The sequence below is a fragment of the Caretta caretta genome, chromosome 10, assembly GCF_965140235.1.
Source record: "Caretta caretta isolate rCarCar2 chromosome 10, rCarCar1.hap1, whole genome shotgun sequence".
Taxonomy (NCBI): Eukaryota; Metazoa; Chordata; order Testudines; family Cheloniidae; genus Caretta; species Caretta caretta.
The window spans coordinates 69,407,779-69,422,451 of NC_134215.1; the positions used below are offsets into that span (position 1 = coordinate 69,407,779).

At 43.3% G+C, this 14,673-nt stretch overlaps 1 protein-coding gene across 1 annotated transcript in view; it reads right to left on the minus strand.

Annotated features, from left to right (window-relative positions):
• The window catches only part of FAH (fumarylacetoacetate hydrolase), a 31,404-nt gene extending 16,932 nt beyond the window's left edge, over nucleotides 1–14,472 (minus strand). Inside the window, exons 1-11 of the mRNA XM_048866502.2 lie at nucleotides 14,298–14,472; nucleotides 10,707–10,817; nucleotides 9,405–9,526; nucleotides 7,627–7,676; nucleotides 5,851–5,941; nucleotides 5,246–5,343; nucleotides 5,042–5,094; nucleotides 3,883–3,982; nucleotides 2,974–3,104; nucleotides 2,054–2,129; nucleotides 690–736 (exon numbers count right to left, since the gene is read on the minus strand). Coding sequence (XP_048722459.1) covers nucleotides 690–736; nucleotides 2,054–2,129; nucleotides 2,974–3,104; nucleotides 3,883–3,982; nucleotides 5,042–5,094; nucleotides 5,246–5,343; nucleotides 5,851–5,941; nucleotides 7,627–7,676; nucleotides 9,405–9,526; nucleotides 10,707–10,817; nucleotides 14,298–14,378 — 960 coding nt within the window. The 5' untranslated portion in view covers nucleotides 14,379–14,472. The remainder of the gene's footprint in view (nucleotides 1–689; nucleotides 737–2,053; nucleotides 2,130–2,973; nucleotides 3,105–3,882; nucleotides 3,983–5,041; nucleotides 5,095–5,245; nucleotides 5,344–5,850; nucleotides 5,942–7,626; nucleotides 7,677–9,404; nucleotides 9,527–10,706; nucleotides 10,818–14,297) is intronic.
• Nucleotides 14,473–14,673: the final 201 nt, after the last annotated feature.

Genomic DNA, 14,673 nt, shown 5'->3' on the forward strand with positions numbered 1-14,673 from the left:
TTGAGATAGTTCATCCTAGGATACTTCAGGAACTAGGCTGCCCTAATTTATATTGAGCCCACTTTTCCCTCACCCTTCTGGGTTCGGTAGCCAGTGGAGTTGAGTAAAACTCAAGGCTTAGGCCCAATGTTAAACACTGGCTATAAAAATAGCTGCCTAGAATTTGTCTCACAATTGTTTAAACTCTTTGGGTTAGAAACCAGGAACTAAAATCCAGTGTGGACACAAAACACACGATGAAATCCTGCAGCTGGCATGTCCACATTTATTTGACTGGTGTCCTCCATCGCACTTGGACTGGGGCAAATGCTGTGTTCACCTCTGTGTAAAAGCAGTGATGCTGGAGGCAAACACACGCTGGGTGGAATTGGGATGTTTTCATCCATCTTTGTATAGTGTGCGCCCTTCCCCCACTCTGCCCTCGCACCATCGCCAGCAAAACTATTATAGCACACGTAGAACTTTTTTGGTGCTAAGCCCTAGTTGCAGGAAAAGCCAGTCTCTGTTCAGAGCTGAAGCTTCCAAGTGTTTGTATATCAGCTGGGACAACAGGCATCACCAACTTTCCTCTTGTAACAGGCCTGATTCTCAGCTAGTGTAAATCAGTGTATGCTGATTTATACAAACTGAGTATGGGACACAATGTGCCAGCATCATTTGAAATGAATGAAATTAAACCATACTCTTACCTTAAAGTTTGATTTGCATATTGTGGCTGGGTTGCTCATTCCTTCTCCTAAAGGGACGGGGGGGAAAAGCAATCAATGGGAAAATTGCACTAGGTGAAGACGTCTATGGCATTTTCATTTTATGGCTGGACAGAGGCTTCCATTGCCATTGTCAGGCTCAGCAGAAAATAAGCAATGACATACTGTGTCTTGGTAGGAAGGGCTGCAAGAGGAGGAAGTATGCCAAACAATCTGGTTTCTATCCCCTGCTCTGCCACAGACCTCCCCTATGACTAAGTCACTTAATCTCTTGTACCTCTGCTTCCCTCACCATAAAATGGAGATATTATTTCCCTGTCTTCTAGGGGAATTGTGAGGCTTATTTTGGACAAATGGCAGGATCTACAGAAATACATAGTATTATTAAAAGGAAAAATCTCCTTTGCTATTTTCATTTTCATACCACCTTACCTTCAACATGATTCTAGCTTAAGTCCTTATGTGGCCCTCATCAGTAGAATAGCATTCCGATTTTATGATGACACAGAGAGACTAAGTGACATGCCCAAGGTCACACAGGAAAACTGTGGCAGAGCAAGGAACTGAGTCTGTGACTCCATAGTACAGGGCACTATCTTAACCACTGGCCAAACCTTCCTCTGGTTCTCTCTGATTCTCTGTATCAAACTTTTGCTGCATCATCCCAAGAGCCCACGAACTGCACCCGTGAAGGGGATGTGTTGGGGATTGAAAGGCGAGAGATGGCAGATACACAATTTCCTGCACCCCCTTGCTGGCCTGTTCTATTGGGTGTTAGGGTGCCGAGCTCCTCTTCTACTGATACACATGCAATAGCAGGACCATGACAGTCCTGCACATTAAGCATAGCATCAGAGGGTCATGTTCTGATCCCTATACTCATTTCGGGACATACCTTACTCTACATGTCCCAATGAAGTCAGTCATCTTTCACCTCTAGTAAAACACACATTCTTAGTACTCTTTCCCTGGTCTTCCCTCTCTCCATTCCTTCTGATTATTAGTTACCACTTGTCACATCTTGTTTTAATTAGACTGCAAAGCCATTGGAGTACCGTGGAGCTCTGAGCCCGCTTGGGTGTCTAAGTGCCATCAGAATAAATAAATAAATAAATCTTCAGGTTGTAAAATGGTCATATGCAGCCACCGCAAGGGGACTGTTTCCCACAGTACGGCACTGCACTGAACTAACAAGTGGGCACATTATGAGCTTTTTGACCTTTCTCTGACTCAGCAAGTATTGCCCTATGCGGAAATCAGGATCCCAGAATGGATGGAACAATATGTCTGAAACATGGCGGATTCTACATCACTTTAACTCCACAAATCATGAAGCGTTACTGTACCTTTGATAGCGACAAAGAGATTTATGTCAAAAGCATAGGGTTCTTCATCGCAGAGGTATGGCAGTGGCTTGGGAACCTAAAGCACATAACAAGCATTACAGCCTGAAGGCCAAAAGGAAAGAGAAAAGTCTAGCACATACCTGGGGACATTTAGTAACAGCTCTCTTCCCATTCCCTTTGCCTTCATGAATAATTGCCTACCCTACTGCTTCACATACACAATTATGTCACAAATGTTTACACCACTACCGAGGTATTCATTTAAGCAAATGCACTTTTTCTCCTGGCCTCCAAAAGCGCTCTTGATTTTTCACATGGTTGTTAAACCCAAACAAATAAAATTTTAGTGCACCTTTGTCCTGATTTGGCACACTGTGTGTACTCAAAGTTGGCAGAAGGCTTGCAGTTTCAGACCTGAGAAGAGCGATTTGTAAGCTCTCTTCACTGTATTAAGTCTAATTAAATGGCTACATGCCATAGAATCAAATACCCTCAAACTATGGGTAGGCTTGATTCTTGATCAGAACATTTTAGCTAGAGCCCATCATCCCTATCACTTACTGTAAGCACTTGAAGTGTTACCAAATTCTAGAGAGAAGCCTGCCGATTAGCACTGTTTCTAAGCACATATGTTTGAGAGAGATATTCTTCTTGTGCTGCTCACATCTGCAGATGGTTTTCTAAGCTATGCAGCCATACTCACCATGACTGAAAACCTGGCCCCACTGAAGTCAATGTGCATTTTCCCCACTGGTTTCAGTGGGGCCAGGATGTCATTCCATATCTTGGAGGCAGGATCAAGCCTTGAAGTCAGTAGAAAGGTGCTGGTACAACCAAGAGTTTCTGTTCTCAGACCCTAGAGACCTTCATTCTATTTTCACTCAAATCATTTCTAGCGACCCAGCTGTTCTCTTGCTAACCTGGACCGGGTTTGGCAACACAAATGGCATGAGAGCTTCCATAGTAACAACCCATGGAGAGATGGTTGTGCCAAAGCTCTTGCCCAGAAATGGACCCAGTGGAACATATTCCCACTTCTGAATGTCACGAGCTGGAAAAAAAGGAAAAATCAAAGAAATATAATGAAATTTTCAGAGAGTTACACAGACTTCAGGCTAGTGATGGAGTGCTAGATGAGAGCTCTGCACACCAACAGCCAGCACCATCCACAGAACAAGCAATGAAATGCTACCCACTTGCCCAGGGTAGTTCAACCATGATCTAAAGCAGTCATCTGAAGGGCTCAAAAGCACAGTTCGAAGTCCTCTGGGTAGGTCTCGCTTAGGAAGAGCAGCCAAAGTTAGATCAGGGTTCATTAACTCCAACCCATCCAATATTTTTACCCTAGCCTAGACACTGGTTAACATCTTTTACTTCCATTTAACTAGTTAAAATCAATCTTAGGGTCCATCTTGATTAGCTACATTGAACTACAAAGTGTTCACCCGTGTCTACACTAGGGAATATGTTGTAATTGTTAACTCTTTTCCCTCTAATCTACAGCTACCCTCTGCTGAGTGCGCCAGCTATGGCAATGATTTATGTCACATCCCTGTCAATCAGGAATTAGACCTAAAATCAGCTCATTTCACGTAGACAGCTAGATGACTTCCATTAGGAGTAGCTCTTAGTCATTACTGACCTGAGCTGGATTTGAACCAATGCCTGAGAGTTGTAGACTGTATTCTACTCCCACAGCCCTCAGCCCATCAGTGTCGTGAGTAGTTTACATTTCCATCATTTAAAACAAATACAATATCTGTCAATATTTTAAATATCTTGCAACAGCAAAAAGCATTCCCCCAGGGAATCAGAGTAACGCTTATTACCGCTCCAGTCATTCATAAGGACCATTCCAAAAATGTGCTCATGAGCTGTGTCGACTGGGATAGGCTTCCCAAACTCGTTTCCGGGGCCTACAAAGAACGCCTGAAATGGAAAAGAAAATGCTTTAACCAAGTCAAAGTTTTGAAAATAAGACCTTTGTTTACACCAAGACAAATCCCCTGCAGGTAGTGCTACTAAAGAGGAGGGCAGACAAGACAGATAGGGTAGAATGTGATTTTACTTGCTTTCCGCATTAACTTTAATTGGAATCTCCTTGTGCAGATGCAACAAGTTACAGTTTTTTCCTTTCCCCGTGTGAGAGAGCAGGGTTGAATCACCTGAATAGTAGTGAGCTGATAAGACTCAGTTTTCTGGGGAGGAGGGATTGCTCAGTGGTTTGAGCATTGGCCTGCTAAACCCAGGGTTGTGAGTTCAATCCTTGAGGGGGCCATTTGCGATCGGAGCAAAAATTGGGGATTGGTCCTGCTCTGAGCAGGGGGGTTGGACTAGATGACCTCCTGAGGTCCCTTCCAACCCTGGTATTCCATGATTAAACTCAGGGCCTGAATTTGCCAAAAGGCACTCTCATCTAAACTGCAGCTCCCACATGCACAGAGCTATAGCTAGTGCACTAAGAAATATGATCTAGTCTCCCTATGCAGAGGTTCTCATTTCCTGTAACAGAACCTTACGCAGCGAACTCTATGCTTCCCGTTTGCCCAACCAAGGGAATCTTCCCTTCTTCTCTCCATCCCACTCTGCTTAGACCTTTGCAGCTACAGCGATCAACTTAGAGACTGGCTAAGGGGCATGCCATGGGCTAACAGAAAATGAATATACTGGGTATTTCTTACAAGAGTCTCACTAAAATACACCGTCCCTACCAGTCCCCAATATGCAGCCACTGCCTTTCACACCCCTTGCACTGGAATGATACTGAAGAGAAGTTAACCTAGAATTGCTTTCTTTCCCATGCAACTCTTAGGCATGGAATTCTCCCCTTTGAAGCAAGTTCTACAGCAGGCAATATACCACCCAGATGGAGGTGCTATAAGAATGGTACCTGTATATAACCTATGTCATGTTACGTTTTCATAACAGGCTCAGCTTTTTACTCTTTTATTAAAGGGAAAGAGATGTAATATAATAAATACATCCTACCATTTCTAACTCAATGTCCAAAAGTTTGCAAGCACCGAACACTGGAGGTTTAGCTGTGAATTAAACAGACAGAAAGGTGCATTATGAAGCTCAAAACAAACAAGCAAAGAAGCTAGAAAAGACAAGATGCAGCCAAACATATTCCAATGCCATGCTGCTCGCTAAGGAGAACAGTGCATTTCCATGGCATGACCACGAACTCACCATCGTCAGGTTGCATCTGCCCTACTGGTCTTTGAATTGGTGTCCCAGACACCACAACTGAAGATGCACGGCCATGGTAACCAACGGGTAAGTGCAACCTTGTAAAAGCAAAGCATTGATTGTGTGTTAAATGCTGTATTACAATCACTAGAACCATACACTGTGGAAGCTCAAAGCACTCTACAGTAAGTTACTAAGTTTCACTGTCTAACCACTTTAGAATACGTTTGTCCTCTGAATGGTGCCACCTTTTTAGGCATCCATATTTATTTACTGACACTCAGTCATTGGTTTCTTGCTATATGAGAAGAACCAGCTTTCAGATTAAACTGTCTCTGAATCAAGGAGCTGCAACTGACTCCTTGCAGTCACTCCTTTCTGCTACAACTAAGCACAGCTCAGACATAGCGGAGAATGGAGACGTGGAGTTTCAGACACTGTGGGACAGATCCTCAGCTGGTATACATCGTCATAGCCATAGCAGAGTTATATGTACACTAGCTAGAAATCTGTCCTTGGGGGATTATTTTCCTGGAAGGTTACAGAGACCTTTGCAAAACGTGTAAAACGTGACATGTGAGAAAAAAAATAACTGAACTACGAACCAGTTAGGCATCAAAGCATTCTCCTTCCCTCTGAACATGATCCCAACATTTGTAGCATGTTGCCTTGAAGAATAGAAGTCAGTGTAGTCTCCTGGGAAAAAGAAAAGCACAAAATATAGATCAACTGTATGAAAACCCTTATCTGGTAGGGTGAAGGGGCATAAATGTTCCACATTCTGTTACCCTGAAAAGGATGGGGAAGGGGAGAGAGAAGTAGAGGAGTTTGGAAACATGTAGTCACAAGACTGTAGTAATCATACAGATGATCTATAAGAGGTTACACACTGCAAAACTGTTTATTTTTTTTAAAACTTGCAGTGAAGAGTGGCAAGAAAAAACATTTCAAACCATTAGCTACAAATATATGAACAAGCCATGTGCTTTGTACAGTTTAACCATTTTCTATTGTCATTTTCATTTTGCTGATGCCATTGAGAATGCAATACTGCTAACAGAGGAAAGGATTTTGTAAACAGTGCATTTACTGCCCCCTAGTGCCCTTTTTGGGAAATGGTTTGACTCACACTTCAATTACCTTGGTAGCCCTGATGGAACTCAAAATGTATGCAGTGGGAATGAAAAATATCAAAGATTATAAGAGACTTTTTTCCCCTTCCTAGCTCCACCCTTACCTGCTGAGCCCACACATGGTTTCAGGTTCCCAGTCTAGCACCAGTTCCAAAGTTATTGACAGAAACAGTGGTTGCCAATTCTTGTGATTTTAATCACACGTCTCGTGCTATTTTGTTACAGCTCCAGCAGTCAGGTGATTATGTGAGAATCACAGCTTTCATTTAAAGAAAAAAAAAGGCTGCCCTTATAGTTGCAGAGAAAAGCTTAAAATTTGACCCACATGCACCATAAAGGCTCAAAACCCAGAAGGCGAATAATATTTTATTTATTTTTAACTCTCACGATTGCTGGTGCCTGACCTGTTTGAACATTTGGGTTTGGTAGTACTGCAGAAGAACTTGCAGGCCACAGTGGCAGAGATAATTTTTGAAATTCAACTGGTCACAGGTTAGAAATAAGGCTGATTTCACCCTGTCTCCCTTCCTTGGTTTGTATTTATCAGCTCTGTTAAAATCAGCCTCGATCCCCCATAAAAACACACACACTCATGCAGGTCTTGACTTTTCCTTCACCTGAAGGTCATAATATATGTGCTCAGATACCATAGTGACCGACAACCCTATAGAAATACGTGGAAATGGTTGCTCTGGTGCTTTCCAGAATTGTCAGACGTAATAATTTAACCTAACGAGAGTTACAAGTCCCCCAGGCACCCAGCCTCCATAAACCCAGGACCTGCAGGAGTCATCTTGCAACATCAATGCAAAATTCAGCCCAGTGCTCACCCTTGGGGCAAGCACGACACTGCTCTGCTAGGGAGGATCTAAATGGCACAACTGAGCCTGAAGTTATTTGTAGTTACATAACACAGTGTTCTGAAATCAAGATAATCATCTGCCTAAAGAAAAGGGCTTTGAGCCAGTGGGGGCATACGGGCCTTTGGAGACATAGTTCTGACTTCAGGGATTAGGGGGACCAAGGAACCTTGATTTGATTAAGTTAGTAAAAGTTGCTTACATCGGTGTTAAAATACAGCACACACGTTTTATTTGTGACATCAGTAATATCTGCAATTAATCCGTAATATCTACTTTACACCCATTCCTTGTCACAGCCACAGTCTGACCATCCTGTACATTTGGGGCATGTGGGAGTCTCAGTGGCTACAAGCAAATCGTGTAGGTTTCAATTCACGAGACTTACCGATTTTAGCTGGAAGGTGCATTATAGTAGAGGCCTGAGGTACAAATGCTCTAAAAATACAAAACAAAGATTACAACTCTCAAAAAAGCCGGTGTCACCCTGGGCTGGCTTAGAGGAAGTTCAGTCTCTTTTTGCACTAACTTCGTTCTGGCACCTGCTTTGAAAAATCTTGCCTTGCCGCAATTCTGTGCTAGCTCATGGTGTATAAAGTAAGCGCACAGAGGGTACAGGCTGCTATTGCACTGAAGTGGTTAACTGATTCTACAAGCTCCTGTGAGGAAATGTACAATAGTGCACAGGAAGGGTTGCATGCCTGGAAGACCTCACTCTTTTCCTACAGCAGCACATGGGAGGAAATGCATCCACTGAGATGCACTGGAAGGTGAGTATAGATGTGTCCTCACTGCACTCTACTGGATGGAAGGTGTGATCTCAAGTGTTTTAGTTTCAGTTGCCCTCCTGCAGGAGGCCTACAAAGACACTAACAGCCTGTATACTACTGACAGCAGTAAAGCTCAAAAGATCTCTCCTTAGCACAGGTGTTAAGACACCCTTGTTTTCTGACCTCACAAGTGCTAAACCTTTCAGGCCTCTTGGGATACGTCTACACTGCAATAAAACACCCGCAGCTGACTCAGGCTCGCGGGGCTCAGGCTGTGATTGGGTATAAAATTACAGTGTAGATGTTTGGGCTTGGGCTGGTGCCCAGGCTCTGGGAACCTGAGGATTAACTCTGCAATTTTATAGCCCCCCCATCCCGAGTCAACTGACATGGGCCAGTCACAGGTGTTTTATTGCAGTGTGTAGACATACCCTGACTTTCATGCTGCATGCATGGAATTTATGGGACCAGGGCTGCTGGCCTCATGTATGGGCGACCGCCCTCCACCTCTACCCCTCACAGCCAGCCCAAGGCCCCTTAAATCCCCAAGCGCTAGGCCCAGGGGGAGGGTAAGGGTTGGAGGCACCCTGGCTGGGGGCTCCTGTGGTGCACCAGGCTCCACTTGCTAGTCCTGGCAGGAAGGGGAGGGACAGTACTTCCTCCTCCTCTGCACTGACCATTCCCAGGGCTGAGTCAGACTCACCTCTGGGAACCTCCCCCAGCTGCATGAAGCACTGCATGCCCTCCTCCCCCTGCTTCTTGCGCCCATCACTCCCCAGCTACGGGGGGAGCTGCCCCTGCATTTGCCCAGGGCACCATTTTCCCTAACACCAGTCCTGCATGGGACTATACAGATATCTATACATGCAGCCAGCTCCGATTTCATTACAGCAAGGAACCCACCTGAAAGTTTACCTCAGGTTGATACTCTATTGTGCCTTCTAAGTTTACAAAAGGCCTTGAGAGCTACACAACAGATCCATCTCTCCAGAGCTATGTTAAATATTTACACAACACCACTGTTAAATGAAGTATTGAGGGAGGGAGAGACGACTGGAACCACAGTGACATTCAACTACCCTTCTCCAGGGAACTGGATTCTCTGCCAGCAAGGCTATAACACCTCTTTAGGTGATGGACTGATTGCTTCCGTTTACACACCAGCAACTTCTAACAGTAGTGTGCAACTAGCTTCCAAGCCTCAATAATAATAGCAACCAAACTGCTCCTCTCCTCCGACTCTCCACGAATATCCCCTCCAGCTGGGAATGACACCCCAGCTCAAAATACAGACAGACCCTGAGAAGGCTGAAGTACCAAATAAAAGTGCTTTGTACATGTGATGAGGAACCACGAGTGTTAATCTTGAGTCACTTCCAGCTCCCAAATGCCTCACCTTTTCCGTAGCTCAGAGTTGTCTCTCAGTGTTGGCTCACTGGCCGACAGTAGCTTTTGGAGAAACGTTCTAGCTTCCTTCCAAGCTTCGTGGCCCAACCCCATGAAGTCATTAAGGGTTGGCTAAAACACAGTATGAAGGTAGAGATGTGTGAGAGAACATTTGTTTTCTCAACTCCCTTTGCTGTACATGTGGGGTATCTCCTGTGTTACCAGTACTGAGATTACATTACTAATCCTGAAGTAACAGGCAGCTCCATGCACAGAGACCCTGCCTATCATGATCATTAATATGGTCTTATTGTTTCTTTGTGCTCCCCCACTTGTCAACCAGTATACATCTGTTGTATCTGACTCATACTTAGATTGCAATGTCCCTTCCCCAAAGAGAATGTTTTTGTACAGCATTTATCACTATAGGGTCCTGATCTGTGCGATAGGTGCTCTTGCAAACCAAATAAATAAATAAATCGAATAATAATTAAAATAATCATCCACCTACATCTTCAAATACCATGGAAGCTTGCAATGACAAGACTAGTTGTGATCTGAGATATAAATTATATTCACCTCCCATGCAGAGAGCCAGCAAGGGCTATGTACCACTTAAATCCCACTTAATCCAAGTTGTTTCCTCTTGGAGATTCTTCCTTATGAAGATGCCAGAAATGTAGGGGTTTAAGTGGGACTGGAGTGGTGTATAAATCTTGGTACTGGCCCTCTGAACTCGGTAGATTTCACTCCGTAGTGCACTTCTTAATCAACAGAAAGAAACTTTTAGGAGAGCTCATTTATTTTACTTCTGTCTAAATTTTAAATTGCAGGTGCTCTTTGTTAGTGGCTCCATTCCTAAGCGATGTAGGTTCCAATTCAGCAAAGTGTGCGCTCCCCCTACACCTGCCACTTCTGCACAGGAAGGAGAGGCCTGCCTGTGCTTTGCTGAATTGGGGCCATAGTTAGACCATCTAACTCTCTGCTTCTGTGGATTGCTGCAGAATCATCTGAGTAGCCATGTGCACTCAGTGCCAACCCAGCACTGTTACACTCCAGTTTTAAGCCAGTAATTCCATTCAGCAGAGTTACACTGACATGAAACAAGACCACCACAATGGTGAATCAGTCCCAATTCCCCATGCCCCCCACCCCTTTAAAAAAAAAAAAAAAAAGGACAAACCAGCAACTCAAGCATGCACATGTAAACTACCACAATGCTCTCGATCAGAGTCTGGGTCACTAAAATTTCACATGACAATTCATTTAAAACATGGTGGAGATGGACATTGTCAAATTGTATGATAAATACCTGGTCAAAGACATCCTGGTGCTTGGAGAGGGCTGGTCCACTAAAAAGATGTTTAATAGCACTCAGTTCCAATACCTGGTCTCCAATTGCCACCCCAATCCTGTGCCTAGGCTACAATTGGAAAAAAACGTGTTTATACCTGTGGCCAATAATGCTCTTATGAGGGTTCTGGGGAAAAACAAGGGAGTACAAGGAGTTTAAGTGGGGCAGGAGTTGAGGCGCTACCTTGGCGCCTACCTTACCATAGTTATAATTGATGGACAAAGGCTGCTGATTTTAAAATTTAAGAGGAAGGCAGGGGAAGCTGCATTATTTTTTTTGGCAAATTCCTCCCAGATTTTGAGGGTGGAAGGACACCCTTCCACCACAACCTTCCAGGGGTGGGGTAAGGGGAGGATATTGTCCTTCCTTCCTGCCTATCCATCCATGGTACTCATATACACTCCCCACCCCATCACCATAGTATCAGAGGGCCACACAACCTTTGTGGGTTCATCCCCAAGTCCCCATGAGGTAGGGAAGTGCTATTATCCCCATTTTATAGATGAGGCAGAGAGAAGCTAAGTGATTGCCCAAGGTCACACAGGAAGCTTGTGGCAGAGCAGGGGACTGAATCTGAGTTACCCAAGTCCCAAGCTAGTGCTCTTATCACTGATCCATCCTTCCACATGAGGAGGTGGAAAGGCTGGTGTGGAAGGTTCCCTCCATGTGTATATTTACCTATCACTAAAAAATGAAAATAAAAACAAACAAAGCAAAAACGCTGCTCGTTTGTGACAGTTTTTAATAGGATCTACACAAAAACTCTGTTCAGAACTTGCACTGCTGTCTTTGCAGTGGCACAGACTACATCCCCCCTACCACAGCTGTGCTGAAATCAGAAAGATGCTTTGGCATTACAAACAGAAGTTCCAACTGGTAGTGAATTTAAATGAAATATAGCCATAGTAACCAGTTTCATTCCAAAGAAAAAGTACAGATATTCAATTTTGTCTCAATGAAAATAGAATAAAACCAGTACAGATTAAAAAACAACTGCTTTCAGCCTCTCTTCTTTGAGCAAGACCCCAAATCTGATTTGCACAAATATAATCCTAGATGTTTATTCAGCAGGCATTCCTGCCAGAAAAATCTCAGGGCCGGACAAGTTAATTTGTAACCTGTAGCCCTAAATAAAATCTGTTATTTTAACAGAGCGATTATTATAATATTGTGATAGGACATTAATTTCCAAAAGGTATAAAATTATTTGAATCAACTTTAAAAAAAATTGAGACATTTGCGCAAGAATAGTTACTAGGGAAGGAAAAACTGCACTATGTAGTAACACACAAACACGCATCCGGGAACAGATTAAGGGCACGTCAGCACTGCAATAAAACACCCACGGCTGGCCCATGTTAGCTGGCTCGGGCTGTGGGACTATAAATTTGCAATGTAGGGTTAGCTGGCTCATGTTAGCTGGGTCGGGCTGGAGCCTGGGCTCTGGGACCTTTCCCACTCATGGGGTCCGGTCCAGAACCCAAACTCAGCTTGAGCCCAAATCAGCTGACAAAGGCCAGCTACAAGTGTTTTATTGCCATGTAGACATGCCCTTAGTTTCATCATCCAGCTTTTATCTTTGGAAAACACCAGATAATTAGAGCCAAGGCTCTTCTATGCTGGAATTCATTTTTAAACTACAACTGAGAGGCAAAAACAATGCTAGAGTAACTGAGAACCATTATGATGATTCTGCAATGTTCATTAACCATTGATAATCCTCCAGCTTCTGTTTCCAGAGGTATCTGCTTGCCAGCTCTCTCTTTTATGATGTGTGTTGGGGGGGAGGGGAGGGGTGGGGTGTTTCAGAGGCTCCTGTCCTTCATTGCTAAATGTGCACATGAATGTAATCTGTTGCAAACAGCAGCGCTGTACAGTAAATTGGAGGTACATGGTGTGATTTTCAAAAGGAGTCTAAGAGAGTTAGGGACCCAGTTCCCATTGAAATGGCAATTGGGTGACTAACCCCATTGGGCGTCTTTCAAAACCCTAGTGATGTTTTCCTTGTATGGCCAGAAAATATAAGTGTTGCTGTAGCTGTGTTGGTCCCAGGATATGAGAGACACAAGGTGGGCGAGGTCATAGCTTCTTCAGGTCAACTTCTTCAGACCTGAAGAAAAGCTCAGTGTAAGCGTGAAAACTTCTCTCTCCCACCAACAGAAGCTGGTTCAATAAAAGATAGGCCCTCACCCACCGTGTCTCAGAAAATATAAGTCCCACAGTGTGGTCCTTGCACATATGAATTGAACAGAACAGTAAATATATAAAACAATGGTTTTCAACCTTGAGTTATTTGCGGACCACTACAAATTTCAAATGGATGTGTGGACCCCTTTGGAAATTTTAAACAATCTGTGAACCCCCCAGGAGTTCATGGACCACAGGTTTAAAACCACTGTTCTATGGGAATGACAAACTTTTGCGGCCCCCTTAGACAGTCTGTGGCCCCCTTAGACAGTCTGTGGACTCGCAGGAGTTCACAGACCACAGGTTGAAAACCACTGATATAGAAGATACAGAAGAGACTTGACTTGTCCAAAGTCACTCAGGTTAGTCAGTTGCAGGGTTAGGAACAGAACCCAAGTCTCCTGACTCTCAATCCAAATTAGGGGGAAAAATAAAAGGGTAGGCCCTTAATTTATAGGATTAGAATTGTGGTCCTGTAGACCACTATCATGTTTAAAACAAACTTCACTTGAAAAAGATATTTAGCTTGGAAGGATTTGATTTTTAATCAGTAAACATCAATTCCACTGTATATACAGGAAGTGACAAAAATATTTAATCAATAATAGTCCAAATTTACTGACATGCAAAGTAAGAAAAATGTTGCTTGAGAGCTTATTAAAATTTGATTTAAGGATATTTACTGTGTATATTGACATCTGATATTGACAATTTGTGTTTTAATGCTTATAAAACTAACTTTGTATCTCAATAGCTACTGTCACAGCCTAATTATATTTTACACAGATTATTTCTTTCATCAAATTTAGCTTTCAGATACATCAATTCATATTGCTTACAATGTACATTCCACAATACAACTAAGATTAGTAGTATATAGGATAAAAGTTAAAATGGGGCTTTGAGAGGGAAAAGGAAGGAGAGGTTAAACTCAGCCATAAAGGAGATAATAGAAAATGGTGCTGGTAAAGAAAAGTGAAAACTTTATAGCATACAGAGGGGCATGAGGAAATATAAACTTTTATACTCAAAAGCAGAAAATATATTATATGCATTTAATATGGATTTAAAGTAAAGTACTTATAAAAAATAATGTTCTTTAAAGAAATAGCCCTCAGGTCATCACATCAAGAAAAGACAGTATAAATGTTGAAGCTTCCTAGTGTAAACAGCTAACCCCTAAGATTCCCAGCCAGGAAAGCCTTTCCTGTCCCTGGTATCTGGGGATCATCACACAGCATTTGAAAAAAAGAAAAAGAAAAAACTTTTCTCCTCATTCATAGCCTCTGAACTTCAGAGCAAAGATTCACCCACAACAGCAGCAATCTTTGCAGCACAAAGACAAAGCAGCAGATAACTCACCTTCTCCTCTGTAGAGAAAACCCCATAGGGAAGGTTCTGAAGAGGGAAATCTGAGTTCTCTTCTATCTGGATGAAGGACATTTTGAGCTCAGGGCAAGCTATGGTGCAAACACGCTCTCAGCTCGGCTACAACCACACCAGGAGAGCCTCCACATGTTGCATTAGACAATGTGCATCTGCCAGGCCCACCCTCTCCTTCAGCCACAAACCAATCAGAAGCCACTCTCCAGCCCACCCCCTTCAGCCCTGCTCCTGCTTGTAGATGGTTAATGAATACCAGAGTTCTGCATGACTCAGCAGCACGGGCCTCTGCACCATTAACCGTTTCTGGCTAGAGCCTCTTTGAGAGGAGTATATTGTATGGTTACTGAAGGGA